The sequence below is a fragment of the Cheilinus undulatus genome, linkage group 8 (genome assembly GCF_018320785.1).
Source record: "Cheilinus undulatus linkage group 8, ASM1832078v1, whole genome shotgun sequence".
In the NCBI taxonomy this organism is placed as follows: Eukaryota; Metazoa; Chordata; class Actinopteri; order Labriformes; family Labridae; genus Cheilinus; species Cheilinus undulatus.
This window is the reverse complement of record NC_054872.1, coordinates 3,992,797-4,010,219: the sequence shown is the minus strand read 5'-3', so window position 1 is coordinate 4,010,219 and position 17,423 is coordinate 3,992,797. Positions and strand designations below refer to the sequence as shown.

General features: G+C 41.1%; 1 protein-coding gene across 1 annotated transcript in view; it reads right to left on the bottom strand.

Annotated features, from left to right (window-relative positions):
• The window catches only part of LOC121513790 (sodium- and chloride-dependent transporter XTRP3-like), a 44,561-nt gene that overhangs the window by 4,596 nt on the left and 22,542 nt on the right, over positions 1–17,423 (bottom strand). The window contains exons 2-10 of the mRNA XM_041793758.1: positions 13,169–13,309; positions 8,928–9,019; positions 8,608–8,835; positions 7,084–7,194; positions 6,683–6,924; positions 5,194–5,356; positions 4,757–4,958; positions 4,374–4,533; positions 2,782–2,947 (exon numbers count right to left, since the gene is read on the bottom strand). Of these exons, the coding sequence (XP_041649692.1) occupies positions 2,782–2,947; positions 4,374–4,533; positions 4,757–4,958; positions 5,194–5,356; positions 6,683–6,924; positions 7,084–7,194; positions 8,608–8,835; positions 8,928–9,019; positions 13,169–13,309 (1,505 nt within the window). The remainder of the gene's footprint in view (positions 1–2,781; positions 2,948–4,373; positions 4,534–4,756; positions 4,959–5,193; positions 5,357–6,682; positions 6,925–7,083; positions 7,195–8,607; positions 8,836–8,927; positions 9,020–13,168; positions 13,310–17,423) is intronic.

Sequence of the window (17,423 nt, the reverse complement as noted above, 5' to 3'; positions counted from 1 at the left end):
GTTTAAAAGACTAGGGGTGGATTGTATCAGCAGATATTAGCTTAAGGATTTAATCATCATATATAATCATTTCTGCCGATGTTTTGAACCACTTTATTGGCTCTAAGTCTCGACTGTATGTACAGATAAATTCACAGTTTTAGTCCGGACCAACAAATCTACATCAGCTAATGCCGTTTCTTTTAAATTTCTCCTAATTTCTTAAATTTAAATGAATATTCTTGAAACTGAAGTTTGCTTGTCCTTAAACTTTAATGAGTGTTAGAAGGACAGACTTTTTAAATCTGAACTACATGAACAAATATCAGGAGAGTTACTGGCTAAAGCGTGTGTAGGTGTGCAGTGGTGAGGTCACTGTCTTTGTGGGTTCAAGTCCAGCCAGTGGCTCTTTCACAGCATGTCGTTCCTCTCTCTCTCATCCCTGTTTCTAGCTCTATTCACTGTCCTGTGTCTCTCTAATTTAAGCAAAAAAAAACACACAATTAATCTTACAAAAAATGTGTAACTATCAGCATAGTGGCTATCTGCAAAACTCTAATACTGTGCATCCCTATAAAAACAGAAAAAGGCATTGGTTATACCTTATGAGTGCACAACATTCAACTTTTAAACCACTGATGATGGTATTACAGAGTTGTTCTGATTCCGATACTAGTATTGGAAATACGTCTGATACCAGTTAAACTGCAGATATCGGTGAGTTTATGCACCGATACCAATACCGTTTGGTTTAACTTTATACTTTGCTCCATTTAGCCATGCTAAATGTCAGCGCTATAAACCGTGAATCAGTTCTTCTACACTGCTGGAAACACTGCACGAATGGGCTACCCTTTTTTAGAGCAGCGAAGAAGAACCAAAGGACCCACTGCAGCAGCAGAGAATGATGGCTGTGTGACAGTTTTCTCTGAATGTGATCGCTAAAACACCTTCAGACCAGCGCAGTCGTACACGACAGAGAAGTGACACAGTTTATCAAAAGTGTGATGCAGCCCCCTGTATTGTTATTTTAATATTTAGGAGTAAAACTCAATAATCAGCAGGAAAACAAATTTAGGGTCACAGAGATGCTGCACATTATGATTCTACTTGTTGAGCCATGTTCTGAGTCAAACATACAGTGCTTAACAAATGTATTAGACCACCTGTCATATTTGTCTCAGAGACCATCCAGCATCATGAAGTGCTTTAACGCGGACTCTTTCATTTTCAGTCAGCTCTCCACGTTTTACCATTTTGAACAGGAATGAGGGATTTCAAACTGAATTCACCCAAATTTGAGCCGGCTCACTGGGCTTCTCTGAGAAGTCAGAAATTAAGCAAGCATAACATTCAACCATTAAAACTCATTTTTCTGTTCAGAATGATAGTGAATAACTACAATTTGATATTTTGATCAAGAAATAATAATGTGCTTAACGATTTTTTCAGTTTTTTTGTAAATCAATAAATTTGAAAATTCATGGATAACAATAATAATTATATTTTAGCATTAAAAATATCATTTGGGTTAAAGAGCTTCTACATATTGGTGTATTAACCATTGCAGAAACACAAAAAATGATTTTGGTGATTACCAATGCTGTTAATTTAGGGCAGCTGTGGCATAAACCTTACTTTGGGTGGTGGTCTAATAAATTTGTTAAACACTGTGGGTCTAACATAATTTGCACAGTCAGTCCAGAAAGTTCCCACTGGTATCGCATCAGTACTCAGTTTTAGCCGATACCCAACACCTTGATATAGGAATCATATCGGTAAGGAAAAAATGGTATCAGAACATCCCTAGATGGTATTGCATAATCCATTTAGTGGCAGAAATACCACCGATGGTGGTGGTATTGACCTCCCACCACTACAAAACACTTGAAAGAGAAGTAAGCAGCTCTAGCGTGGTTGGACCAGGAACAATGTGAATGCAGGCCAGCAGGGGACTGGAAAAGGGCGACGATTGTGCTCTAACACAGTATGGAGCAGGTGGGCCTATTGAGAATGCAGCCTAGTTGACTAAAGGACTTCAGAATAATTCAAATTTAAGCTGGGAGAAAAGTGGATTCCATACATGAAGCAGACAGTCATCTGCATAGAGAAGGAGTTAATAGTGAGGCACATTTTCAGGGACACTCAGTGTTTGACTTTAAATACAAAATCCTCCTGTTTGATGCTTTCAGACATGCAACCGGTACAGATGCCTGTTGGGCAAAAAACACTTATCATTACTACTGTGTGGAGCTGCAGCACTGGGCATTTTACTCTCCATTTCTGCAAACCAATAAATTTACATCATATGACAACCTCATAAAACCAGAGATACTAATATAAACTGTCAGTTTTTGTCCTGTTGGACTCTTCAACAGCACAGGGACACTGAGAAGTCTCAGTCAGATCTTATCACCTAGCTAAAACACCGAGGTGGTGGTGACCACCAGCTTCCCCCAAAGCTGCAGCAGTAGGAAGCTTTCTTGCTGACCAGGGGGTGGATCCATGACTAAACTGTCAGCTTGTTTTTGCCTGAAACAGTTCTATTTCACAGCCTAATATTTAAAGAAACAATATATGACTTTCCCTGCCAGCAGGGGTGCTTTACACCAGTGCAGATTCACTCAGAGACCAAACTGAACAGCTCTGTAGAGTCCCTTCAAAAAGAAGAGGTTCATAATCTGGAAACCAGACAGACCCTGACCCAGGCCTGTGTTAGCTCTGATGCTCAGATTTATATGGTAAAAGAAACGCAGTAAAGTCAAAGTAACAGTCATAAAGAAGAATGCGGCCACAGCTCACCGTGTCTTTGTTCCATGCCATATAAGTGGGCGTCCCTCCCATGATGTAGTTGGCGATGTAGAAGATGAAGAGGGCAATGAGAAGGATGGGACTGATTCCGCCCCACATGATCTTCCAGTACCAGTTGGGACGATGGCCCAGCATGTCCTCGATGTCCTTTTCAAACCTACAACATGAAGAAAATCTATTTAGCTAAAAAAAATGTGGGAGCGCAGATGGTCGAGTGGTTTAGGGCGCTACCGATGTACGCGGACGGCCCGGGTTCGAATCTGGCCTGTGGCCCTTTACCGCATGTCTCTCCCCACACTCATCCCTGTTTCCGAGTCTATCCACTGTCCTTCAAATAAAGGCATGAAAAGGCCTAAAAATGAATCTTGAAGAAAAAAAAAAAAATGTATCCAATATTATCTCTGTAAAGACAATCCAACTCCACATCAGCTACAATAACACACCAGAAACATTCAAGAGAAAAAACAAGGGAGCTAGAAGGGAGTAAATGTATGAGAAACAAAACTCAAATATTCTCTGAGATTATAAAATCACATTATGGTGATAGTCTTTTGTTTATACTGTGCTGTTCCATCGCAAACACATTTTTGAACCATGCATTAACTATGTTCAAGTACACTGATGCTCAGCTAGTGGGTCGGGACCCAATGGTGGGTTGCGAAGCCATTTTTAGTGGGTCGCCAAAGTGTGCCTGGAAAAAACAGATTAATTACAGATTTTGTTCTATTTCTAATCCATACTGCACCATTTTTACATTAAAATCATTTAGATATGATTGCAAAACAAAGGAACTTTCATTCACAATTTGCCTTTAAGGACATTGTTTTGTGGGTGTTTCAATCAGACCCACAGGTGTATGAAATCGCCATCTAGCCATGCAGTCTCCATTCACAAACATCTGTGATCCTAAACAGGTCGTTCTGAAGAGCTCAGTGACTTCAGGTGTGGTACTGTTATGGATGCAACCTTTGGATTGAGACGATAAAATTTCACCCCTGCTGGATATTCCACAGTTAACTGTTGGTGATACTATTAGAAAGTGGAAGCGTTAAGGAGGAAGAGGGGGTTATGGGGCTGTTTCTCGAGGTTTGGGCTAGACCCCTTATCTGCAGTAAAGGCCAATCTTAACGCTTCAGCACCCTAAGACATTTATGACAATGCTATGCTTCCAACTGTGTGGCAACAGTTTGGGGACGGCCCTTTTCTATTCCAACATGACTGTGCTCCAGTGCACAAAGGACTATAAAGACATGGGTCGATGAGTTCAGAGGAAGAACTGGACTGGCCCACACAGAGACCTGACCTCAACCCCATCCAGCACTTTTGGGATGAACTGCAATGGAGATTATGAGCCAGACCTTCTGGTCTAACATCAGTATCTGGCCTCATAAAAGTTCTACAGAATAAATGGGCAAAAATTCCCACAGAAACACTCCAGAATCTTGTGGAAAGCCTTCCAAGGAGACTAGAGGCTGTTATAGCTGCAAAAGGCAACTCCATATTAAAATAAATGGATTTGAATATGATATCATTACAGTCCCTGTTGGTGGACTTTATTTAAAGGTGCTTGTGTCGTGCCGTACCTTTTCAGGCCGTAGATGTAGCTGACGGTGATGACCTCGAAGAGGACGATGAAGAGCAGAGAGAAGGTCGCTCCGTAGTCGTTGAACATGGTGAACCAGTAGTTTCCTGATGGCGTGGTGAAACCGATGCCCAGTAGGAGACAGAACAGACACACCAAACCTGAAAGTGAAACACGTCAGAAAGTCAGTGGTACACCAGTTTGTTGTGATTATTTAGAACAACATCAAACACAGAATTTTATAATTTCAAAGTTAGATCAAATGTGTGACAGGAGCAGGAGATATGGAGAATGCTGAGCAAGTGGTTGGAGCAGTGATGAAATAAATAAATACTGAAGCTTCATTATTTTCTGGTTGCAGCTTTGCTCTTCAGTAGATCTCACCGTTGAACATCTCGTTGCTTATGCCGGAGATGATCTTGAAGTCCCGTAGCGGGGTGATGATGGCAGTGACGTTGCCCAACATGCTGCCCAACCCAAGCAGCAGGAGCATGATGAAATACAGAACGGACCAGAGCTGAGACAGAGGCATGTTTTTAATGGCCTCACTGTACACGATGAAGGCCAGACCGGTCCCTTCCACCGCCTGAAACGGGACAGAAACAGACAAAAAACTGTCTCAGGACTAGCAGCGACCTACAGGGCTCAGGAATATGACTACTAGAGTGATTAAGTCCCCATAGAGCCTCATGCTAAACTAAGACTCTAATCATGATGGAAGTCTCCTCTCTTGGAGGGGTGTGTCCCATATAATGGTGACAATTTCAGCATTACAAATCAAGAGCTAAGCCTCAAAATCCTGAGTAAGCTGAGAGACCAACCGTGTCCAGCTCCTTGTTCAGGTCACAGGGCACAGCTTCCAGTCCAAGTTCAGCAAACTGCTGTGGGTACGTTGAGTTCAGCTTCTGGATCCACTCGAGGACGTTGTCTATGCTGATGGTGTCCTCAGCTAGACTGAAGGCATTCAGCAGGAGAACACGAGTGCTGGAGAGGGAGAGAGAAAGGGATGGTCAAATCAGAAAATGACTTTAACGAACACAGAAGGAACTCTGAAAGTCTTTGACTTCACCTGTGAAGAGTCAACAGTGTACCACTTAATCTGCTGCAACATCAGCCATATCTTATAGTGTACACCCAAAGACAAAAGGCCAATTAAAGACCAAAAGTCAAATTTCACCTCCACAGTACTCTTCCTGGCAAAATCCAATGAGATTATCTAAGGACAGATCAATCTTATTAAAAAAAATAGTTAAAAGGAAGCCACAGATCGATGTTGATTTATCTGCCAATCCATCCATTAATCCATCCATCTGTCTGTCTGTCCCTCCATCCATCCATCCATCTGTCCATCCATCCATCCGTCCATCCATCCATCCATCCATCTATCTGTCCATCCATCCATCCATCCATCCGTTTGTCTGTCCATCTATCCATCCATACATCTGCCCATCCATCCATCCGTTTGTCTGTCCATCCATCCATCGATCCATCTGTCCATCCATCTGCCCATCCATCCATCCATCAGTCCGTCCATCCATCCATCCGTCCATCCATCCATCCATCCATCTGTCTGTCAGTCCCTCCATCCATCCATCCATCTGTCCATCGTCCATCCATCCATCCATCCATCCATCTGTCCATCCGTCCATCCATATATCCATCCATCTGTCCATCGTCCATCCATCCATCCATCCATCTATCTGTCCGTCCATCCATCCATCTGTCTGTCAGTCCCTCCGTCCATCCATCCATCCATCCATCGTCCATCCATCCATCCATCCATCCGTCCATCCATCCATCCATCCATCCATCCATCCATCCATCCATTCATCCATCCGTCCATTCATCTGTCTGTCCATCCATTCATCCGTTTGTCTGTCCATCCATCCATCCATCCATCCGTCTGTCCATCCATTTGTCCACTCATCTGTCCATCCATCCATCCGTCCGTGTGTCCGTCCATCTGTCTGTCCATCCATCAAACCGTTTGTCTGTCCATCCATACATCCGTCCGTCCATCCGTCCATGTGTCCATCCGTCCGTCCATCCATCCATGTTTCTCTCCATCAGTCATTAATTTAACCCTCATCTATCCCGGTTTTCTGCTTTTTGGATTATTCAGTTCTGTCTTTAAATTATTAATAAAGTTTTTAAATGATTGGTTTTTTTTAAAAAAACCTCTCTCTGGACGGTCTCTGAAGCAACATCATGATGTCAGGTAAATCTCATTGCAGATCTTACATAATTCACGTGTTATTCTGTAGAACCATTTCCAGTCTCTAAAATGACTCAGCATGACTCAGCACCCACCTTTCCAGACAGTTCTCATAGTTGACGGTGGCCTTGAAGCCGTAGATGGAGAATGTGACGATGCTGGCAAAGACGGATGTCCCACTGTTGATAAGGGAGACCACGATGGCCTGACGCTCAAAGTTGTTGTTGTAATGGTTGTAGCTGGCGAAGGCTATGAGGGAGCCGAATCCCAGACCCAGAGAGAAGAAGATCTGAGTGGCTGCATTGATCCAAGTGGTTGGGTTGGCCAGCTGATCCATCTAAGAGCATAAAGAAACAAACATGAAAGCAGAAGTCATCGAATGACTGAAACTCCAAATATTTCAAAATAAAATACCTAGACTAGAATTTCAGCTTAACGTCACTCTGTTATGAATATCTGAACATATAAATGTACTCCGCTGTATCTCCAGCCTTACTTTTGGTGTGAACATGTACGTGACACCATTGATGGCTCCATGAAGAGTGACGCCTCTGACCAGGTAGACTAAGAGGACCACGTAAGGAAACGTGGCGGTGAAGTACACCACCTAAGGGGGAACCAAACATGGAGAGAATAGTCAAAGTCGAATATCAAGGTTTACAGTAGAAATAAACATGTTTAAAGCATGATTAAAAAACTATTTCAATTTGGTAGTTCATCCTGAATGCTCCATCAGCGGTCACGAAGTAGGAGACGGCCATTAGGAATGAATGTGAATGAAGGAGAGTTAGTACTTTAAAGCTCTAAATGGACCTCTACGCTGCAGTTATCATCAGAACATTTCTACATACATTGAGCACAATCCCTACACTTTTACTAAACAGTGATTTTTACCACAGTTTAACTAATTTCTCTGGAGAGGAAGAGATCATTATCACTAATACTTAGTCCTGCAGACCTCCTAGTGTGGTCTGAAGTGGGACTGGAATCTGGAGGAGTCTAGTACTGAGCCCCTTTAGCATATAAAAATATCCTCATTTAGTCACAAACATGCCTTTAATGTAAACAGTGATGTACTATCAACAGGACAAACCTTGTGAGGTTAGAGACCAAGAAATGAAGAGCTCTTCATGAACGAATCTGTTCTATTATATGGCTCTTTCATGTGAGCCACTGTAGCTAGCTCTTGTTTGAGTGCCAGTTTCCTTTCCCCCATGCTTTGTTGTTATGTAATCCATATTTAAAAAGACAAACTGGTACCAAATTAAGAACCATTTGGGAGCCGAAGAATCAGCTCTACTGGGTTGAGCAAAATTATCTGGGTCTCTATAAGGAGACAGATTTCCCATCATAATGAGACAGACTGGACAGACGTCAGCTGAGGAAACATAGATAAGGTCAGAGTTTAACAGGCTAAACCATCACAAAACTGGACTGCTCGTCCAGGCTTCTCTTTGAGTTTTTTTTTTTTTTTATTTTACTTTTTTGCCTGAACATTTCTCTACTTTCAGGATACAAAAGTAGTTAAAGAATCATTTTTTAAAAATTATTCACTCTTTGAATGATTGGTATAGTTGTAAACTTCTCTTAACATGGCCTTTTGGTAGACTTTCTCAATGGAGAAATCACTACTGGCCCCCCAAGGGTGCTGGTGAGTTTATGTTCAATCTTCAATGAAAAAGGTGCTCTGAGAATGCATTATACGGCCTCCGTATTTAAGGGATCGGAGGTTGGCCGCAAAAACTTTTGAAACTTAAAAGTGGGCCCTGAGTTGGAAAAGGTTGGGAAACACTGTTCTATGAACTAGTGAGCCATTACCCTCTGGGTCTTTTTTGAAGTGCATTATCACTTCATCATGTCAACTTATGAGGGAAAAGGGGAACAAATGGAGTTTGTTTTTGAGGGGCGTGTCTGTCACACGTTTTAGTGATGTGCAGGGAGCCAATACCTGTACTCTGGTGTTTATAGTACTGATCATTTTTGTTTGCTGTGACCTGGGATTTGACAGGTTGTGTCTCACCTTTCCGGTGGACTTGACTCCTCTGACGATGAATAGGTAGGTGACGAACCAGGCCAGCAGGAAGCAGAGCATCTGGCCCATGTGGACGCCACCATTCTCCTCAATAGAACCAGCAATATCCAGAGTTTCTCTGTAGAAGAAGTACTCAGTGGGTGTGGCCCGGTCACACTCCTCTAAGGGTCCCGTCAGATTAGCGTTGACGGGACACTCGGCCCAGGGCAACACCGACTGTGAGGAACAGGACCACAGGAAAGGGTTTAACACTGAAAAATGATATTTTATAAAATTAAAGTCAGAGTACGAATGGCATCTGAGCTCACCTGGAACGAATGGAAGAGGTACCAGAAGCTCCAGGCGTTGATGATGTTGTAGTAGAGGCACAGATACAGAGAGGTCACCACGCTAGCAAGACCTGCAACAGGAAGTACATAACATTAGAAAATACTTTAAATGATGATTCTGAGTCTACAGTGAAGTCAGAGCTCAGAGAGACAAAAGCAATCAGAATCTTTAAAGTTTGGTTTGTTTATAAGCCTTACAAAGGAAATGAGTCTAATCAGAGTGACACCATGATTTAATCTGTAGAAAGTAGAAGATCCTCTCCAGTGTAAGGAGGACTCCCGAATCTTCTGGATTATAAAACACTCTAAAACTGAACAAATTTAAAAACTCATAATTTTTTTGTTGGAACTAATTTCATCAAAGTTTCTTAGTAGAAGAGGAAACTTTGGGTTATCCCTGAAGAGTTAATAAAACTCAAACAATGGAAGCATCTGTAAAAACAGTTTCTGTTAAGAAGCAGGAAGTTATATGAACTCAGTTTTACTCACATTTATGTTAGGGTTAACTTAGCAAGACTACACTGTAGAAACTTTACTACACTTAAAAAATCTGTATAAATCAAACCCAAAATAACAATTTTAGGTACTCTACTCAAAGCTACATGTTCTTCATCAATTGCAGTTTTCCCTTATTTCTATCACAGACTTTAATCTGAACATTTATGCTCACAGCTAAAGAGGGAAGGAGTAAAAGGTTCCCACTGAACCAGGAAGTCCTCTTCCATCGTAAATATGACTCCACTGTGTACTGTGCTTGGTTCACACATGCAGGACTTCTCTGAGTCAGTAACTTCGCTCATGGTGCAAAAGTGGGCAATGCCAAAGGCATTCTGGGAAAATTTAATGGGTGACTGTCAAGTAACAAAAATACTGAGAATGATTGAGTACTGTTTAGGGCTGCATTAACGCATCAATGCATGGGCTTAATCTGGAAACCTTGTCATGTAAAAAATTAAAAATTAGAAATTAAAAATTAATCATAAGACCAAGTTTGACCACAACTCCCTCCTGTCCTCCAGCACGGATGTTTATGTGCCTGAGGGTTATGATGACTGAGGAGACCCCGGTCTGCTTATAGGAAAATTTCCATTTAAAAAGCTGCTAAATGGAAGTTGGAAAAAAACCAAAACTGTGAGTTCACAAAGATGCTGACATCAACAGGAGATTAAGCCATGGTCTTCAGATTACACCGGTGAAGTCCAGCAGACCTCCGCCAACAATACAAACCAGAAAAGCACTCGGAGAGCGCAGACCTCCGCCATCAACCTTATCTCCCAATAGTGAAGAATCCTTTTAAAACATTCCTGGATCCAGACAGTGATCTGGATCACTCCCAAAATCTAATTCCCTGATTACTCCCTCCCTGGTGGGGTGAAGACGCGGTGAGGTAAAGCATTGGCCTCACTACGTGTAGACTGTCATGGTGGAAGCACCCATGGTCTCACCGGACGACTGAAAGTCATGGCAGAGGGTGAATATTCCTCTATTCTTCCCAGCATTGTGAGTATTCTTGCTACAATTCACTGTCTTTCTCTCTGTTACGCTCCGACTCGTCTCCTCAACCGGGCGTGCGTCTTTCAAACTCTATACACTCCAAAACTTTGAATATGTTACTCATGTCCGCCATCTCCTGGTGTAAAGTGGTAACAGCGCAGACCTCCGCCATTAGACCTATCTTCCAATAGTAAAGAATCCTTTAAAAAATTCCTGGATCCAGACAGTGTCCCAAAATCTAATCAGTTCTTCCTTATGCCGTTTCTGACATTTCCTGAAAATTTCATGAAAATCCATCCATGACATTTTGAGTTATGTTGCTAACAAACAAATGAACAAATGAACAAACGAACAAATGAACAAACCCACCCGATCACATAACCTCCTTGGCGGAGGTAATTAACTAAGCTAACTAATGCAATCACTAACTGGGTTAAAAACCGCAGACCATCAATATCACTGAAGACGAGGGGCTTCAAGCCAAACAGATTACACTCACAGCAGCAGTGATTTTGGACTTGATGTGTTCATCTGCTGGCTAAGTTTACAGTTCATGGAGATTACTGCTGAGATTTAATATTAATCATTTACAAACCATTAGAACCAAGTTGAGATGTGGAATCACCTCAGAAATATGAGAGCTGAAACAGCTGGTTTGGATTTTTAAGTTTACGCAATTATTTTTTTAACTGTGAACTGTTTGGTCTTTCAGTACATTTTGGATTGCCCTTTTTTTTTTTTTAACCCAGATTACCTTTTTTTATCTTTTGTTTTAAATTCCTAGTATATAAATGTAGCTGGGATTGGCTCCAGCCCCACTGACCCCCAACGAGCTGAACGATAAAGAAAGTGGTATATAACTATGACTTAAGTCAGGATTTATTAATGTGTTAACTTTGACAGCCTTAAAATAAAATAATAGGCTTTCAAATTTGATATTGGAATAGAAATACAGATCTAAAATCAACCTTTGTGTGAAGTCAGACTGTTTTACCAGGCTTTAGCGCTGAGAGTCTGCTGTCAGAGAATAAATCTAATAAGATTTGGTGTCTAATCTTATTTTATTTCAGTTAGCTTTATAGGCACACAATACAGCTTCAGTTAGTTTTTCTCTTATTTGTAAAACATAATTCTTATTTAGCTTTAGTGAACTAAAATAATTTTTACATTTTAGTTATTTAGTTAAGTTTAGTTAGATTTTTTTTGGTTAAAACTGAAAACCACATTAGTGAATCAGAGAAAGTACATTTCCTCTGATCTGACTGGTCAGATGATCCACTGTTGTATTGTTCCACTGGGTTTTTGTGCTGAAACTGAAATAAAGTGAGCCAAAGCTCACCACGCCACAGCCTGCCTTACACATACACAGGTGAACAGACACCACAGGGCAGTGGTTTTCAAACTTTTTTCGCCCTAGGCACACCTAAGGTTAAGCCAAAATCTCAAGGCACACCATATTCATATCAATACAAAATAGACTTTTTTAATAATGTAGCAGTCAAGGTGGCCCATAAGGGGGAATAAAGGTGAGAGGTTTGTGGGGCCCAGACCACTGGGGGTGGCAAAAGTCGGCAAAAAGTGCCTGAAAGGTGGCAAAAATTGGTTAAAGTGATGATAAACATGGCAAAATTGGGTACAAAGTGGCAAGACAAAGTAAAAATGGTTAACAATTGGCATAAGGTGCCAAAAATTTGGTTAATAGTGGCAAAACATGTTGAAAGTGTCAAAAAGGTGGCAAAAACGGGTTATAAGTGGCCAAAAGGGTTAAATGTTGTAGGTTAAGGAGGTTAAAATGGTTTAAAAGTGATTAAAAAATGGCCAAAATTATTCAACAAAGTGGCCAAACAAAGGCAAAGTGAGTGAAAATTAGCAAGAAGGTGGCAAAAATGGGTTGAAAGTGTCAAAAAGATGACAAAATAGGTTACAAGAGGCAGAAAAGTGGCAAAAAAGGGTTAAAGTTGCTACAATGTGGTAAAAAGTGCTGAAAATAATGGCAAAAAAATGTCCAAATAATAGCAAGAGTAGGCAAACCCGTTAAAAAGGTTGCAAAAAATGGGTTGAATGTGGCAAAAAGTTGCAAAAAAGTTGCAAAAAAAAAAAAAGGGTCAAAAGTATTTTTAAAAAGTTCAAAATTGCAAAAAAGCAGCAAAAATGGTTTAAGGTGACAAAATTAGTGGAAAAATGGGTAGAAAACTTGGTTAACTTGGTTAATAGTATCATGAATGCTACTGATCCAACACACGTACTCATCAATAAATCACAACTGGGGAGGGTCCATTCTCTGGGTTTTTTCAGGGGTCCAGCCAGATTCCAAGGCACATCTAGACTTGTCGTCTTGCCACACCATTTGAGAACCACTGCCATAGGGTGCTGATAAATCTACGGTAACTCCAGGGTTTGGTCAATAGCCAACAGAGACGACTCTTCCTGGTGATCTCCACTCTTGTTTTATTCTGACAGTTTGATTGTTGTGTTCACATCCGTCCACCAAAGAGGGAACGCCGCTTTGTTTCAGAACAACCTCAAATGACCAAGGACTGAACGCACCCCTGGAGAGGTTGGCCCAAAACAAGGCTTTTATTTTGAAAATTTCCAGCTCAGTTCTATAACGAATCCAGATTTATGTAGGTTTGAACCATCACAGTTTCATTATTAACTTATTCCCCTTGGTTATTTTGTCTCTCCCATGCCTCCGTACACAGCTCTGATTTAGTCCACTCTCTTACCCACGCCTCCTAAATACGGGCTGATGGCGGTCCATGCCCCGATGCTGCCCAGACTCATCTTCTGACCAATGGCGAGCTCCAGGTAGAATAATGGGATCCCCTCCAGGACCAGCATGATGAGGTACGGGATCAGGAACCCTCCTGGAAGGGAGAAATGACAGGAAAAGGTTTAGAGTTTCATCTGGAAACGTGGAGGAAGGAGCATTATTATCTGTTCATCAAGGATGATGCAACTTTAAACCAAACATCACTGATAAACAAATTAACACACGTAATGAAAACAACATGTATTAGGTGTAGTTTTGTGAGGTTTATCTTCTGAAGCATTTTGGAGATAATTCCCACCCCCACTCCTCATTTACATACATGTAAATGGGACTGCACATTTGAGTAGTTTGTGTGCACTTTGTGTGCAGTTAGCAATGAGATATGGGATTGCCACTGGTTGCAGATTCTCACCTCCACATCTCTCTGCATTGAGATTGCCTCTAATGATGACAGGCCTAATTTTCCATGCTGTCCCACACCATCACACTGCCTCCATAAAAAGATGTTACTCTATCTGAGCAACAATCAGCCCAGCGTTCTCTGCATCTTCTCCACACATATACCCTACAATCCACCTGCTGTAGGCAGAATCTGGACTCATCTCAGAACATAACATTCCTCCACAGGTTCAGGTTCCAGTGCACGTGTTGCTGACACCAGTGCTAATGGGCCTGATGGTGAAGGGCAGTCATGGCAGGCTTCCTGGCAGTCCTATGGGACCGGCAGGTCCTTCCAAAGTTGAGCGGCCTGGAGAGCAAAAGCCCTGTCTCCTTTGGACTTGAGCCTCGACTTTGGAACGACCAGGAGCCCCCTGCCGAAGATCTAAGTCTACATGACGACTCATAAGGGGTCAGCATCTCAGTGATATAACCTGGGTCTAAACCCATAAGAGTCTTAAAAGTGATCAGTAAAATCTTAAAATCAATTCTACAAGTGACAGGAAGCCAGTGGAGGGAAGCAAGGATAGGTGTGATGTGATGCCATCTGTTAAAACCAGTTATAACGTGGTCTTGGTGAAAACTCGATTCTGATTGGCTCTGGAAATTCCATTGGTGTCAATTAACTTCTGATATACGGACACCTTTCGAACTTCTCAAGTAGTCCTGGTCAAAAAAAATCTTTTCACCATTCCAAATTAATGCGCAGCAACCGTTAGCCGTTACTCCATTGGGAGTAACTATAGCAACCTGAAACAGTCATTTTTCTGAGCAGGGAGTACAGCGCTGCCAGTCTAAGAAGCCTATAGACCGTCATCAACCGTCACTTTACTGACATAAATAAAATGACAGACTCTAGGTTTAAGACCTGTAACCTAAGACGGTCTTATCTTTTATATCCGACGTTGTTGACATAAACACGACTATGTGCTCTCAGTTGTAATGAGAGGTCCTGTTCTGTGTTTACTTATGTAAATGAGCAGTGACAGTAGCCAGTGATGTGCGCTGGATATATGTGACAAAATGCGCATGTGCTGTGTGTCTATTGACGTGTGTCAATTTTCTCCCTCTCAGAGAGAGCGTGCAAGATCCAGTTAGAGCAGAGCTGATGCCCCACTGTGTGATTATTCCTCCGTTAATAATTCGGTCTAGTACTGGATATGTATGTTAGAAACGCTGAGCAAACCGACTCTGCTAACAGACGTACATCTTCTCTCCATCACCTTAACACAGAGAGGTGAGTATCGCAAAAAACTCACTTCCCTCCTGTTCTAACTGCTATAAACTATTGTCAGAAGATTCAAATAACACAAACAAAAGAAAAGAAGCCATTATTTCTTTGTAGAGCCAAAGGAAACGCTTCTGATAAACCGGCATGATAATATCTGATAAATATTGACGTGTCTGATGGAGAATCAGCACCTGCAGGGCGTGGACAGCTCTGTTTCATGTCTGTGACCTCGTAGTGCTGAAGGAGGAATTATTCTGTGTATTCAAACAGCTAAAACTGAGATTTTTATCAGATGACTGTTCATGTTAACTTACAGTTTACAGTCTGATCACATGACTCTCCGTCTCACTCGTCTTCATGTCATTTCATTGATAAATCCGTTCAGAAAGTGTGCTGAGCGGACTATATTTTTGTTCCATTGTGACTTCGTATCTATGGCCCGCCTATTTACTGGAGTAGTGAACACATTTACATTCCCTAAGAACGTTATGGGATTGGAATGGCTATTCCAGTTATTAGTCAAGCCCTCAGGCATTGCTAGGGGAAAGAAGTTGTTGTTTTTGTAAAACTTTCTATTTTGATCACAAAACGTATAAATCATAAATTAGTAGTTTTATTAATTATTTTTGTTGGCAAGTGACCATGGTATAAGCGGGTTAATGCCCTTCAAGGTGTCCAGTTATCAGGGATTGGTGGACGACACGGAGGTGTGAACCGTCCGACGCGAAGCCTCGTCGGGCATTAACCCTTTAATCCATTAACCCTTACTTAGATCACAGGTGTCAAACTCAAGGCTCAGGGGCCAAATCCGGCCGGTGGAACAGCTAAATCCGGCCTGCAAGATGATCTCATATTTCTGTTCTAACTGGCCAAACAGTCTGAGGTCTGCAGAAGTATAAAAAAGTGATCTTACTGTTGATGATTTCAGATATCCTTGTTAAGTCACAAAATTTGAAAGATAAGGAGTAAAAATTATTAGATAAGAAGTCAGGAATGTGGGAAAAGAAATTAATTTGTGATTTAAATTCACATTTTCAATTTTACACCTCACAATTAGGACTCAAAGTTAGGATTTTGGCTTTTAATTTCATACTTTGCGCATTTCAACACATACTTTTGACTTCTTATATAATAATTTAAGCTTTAAGATTCATAATTCTAGTTTTTTTGTGATATTTTGACCTTTTTTAAACAATTATTTGTATTTTATCTCATATTTTCAACTCCACACTTTGACTGCATAATCCCATAGTTTGATCTTTTGGACTCAGAATTTAAAATTTCGAATCATATTTTGACTTTTAATTTCATGATTACAAATTTTATTTCATATTTTGACCTTTTAAACTCATGATTTTGACTTCTTCCTAATATATTTGCCATTTAAAAAAAACATTATATTTCAAGTTCAATTTCATGTTTTGTTGTTAAAGACCATCACTGAACAGCAGCAGTTTGTGATACGGCTCAACAAAAAGGTCAGTTCTAGAGGGAATTTTTTTTAATCAAAACAAATGACATAAATAATAATCATCTTTTTAATGAAGTTATTGCAGATTTGCAATATGAGCAGAAATGACTGCAACTAGATGTTTTTAAATTGTTCTTCCCTCGTTCATTCTAGGGCTGAACGATTTGGAAAAATAATCTAATTGTGATTTTTTTACCCATTATTGCCATTGCGATTTAATATGAGATTATTTCTTAAGTTCCTTATCTGACGTATTTTCAAATAAAAACAAGCAATAATTCATTCTATACTCTAGCCAACACAATATTAGATCAGATATTAGCTATAAACTTAGCAGGAAAAAAAAGGAAATTTGTGTTTGGTCCAGAGCCCCATGTTGAGTATCACTGCCCTAATGGTTACAGCAGCAAAAAGCCGCACCAATGATGTTCCGGGGGCGGGGCCAGTGGTAGCCAGAGCTGACTAGGGCCCCCTGAAATCTGATTGGCCCCCCCCAAAATCCTTAAAATGATTGGCCATTTGCCTTGTCAGCCATCAACTAGCAATTTCAGCATACACAGTCACTGAGCACATCTCAACCAACATCAGATTGGTTTTACTAACTTTAATATCCAGGTGAGATATAAACGTGGCCCCACCATCCTAAGATATTTCTGTATGTGGCCCCAATTGGAAAACGTTTGGACACCCCTGGCTTAGTGGGTTACACCACTGACTCTGATATGGGAGATTGGAGGTTTGAATCCCAGTCAGGACAGATTTGATATCTAGTTTGGGCCCTTGAGCGAGGTCCTTAGCTCCTGGAACACCTGTCTATCCGTCAGATGTATGTTGCCTTGGATAAAAGCATCTGCTAAAAGACACTGTAACATCTCTCTACCTCAGGGTCAGACATACTCAGATCCAGGACCGGGTCTCTGGTGTAAACAATCCTCTCTTCATCCCTGGTTGGGTTGTGGTTTATGTAACTAAAGAACAAATAAAAGCAGACGTCAGTGACGGTTTCATTCATCTGGAGCTTCAGCCCTGTATCTGACAGCCTCAGTACCTGTTTTAATGCTAGCACAG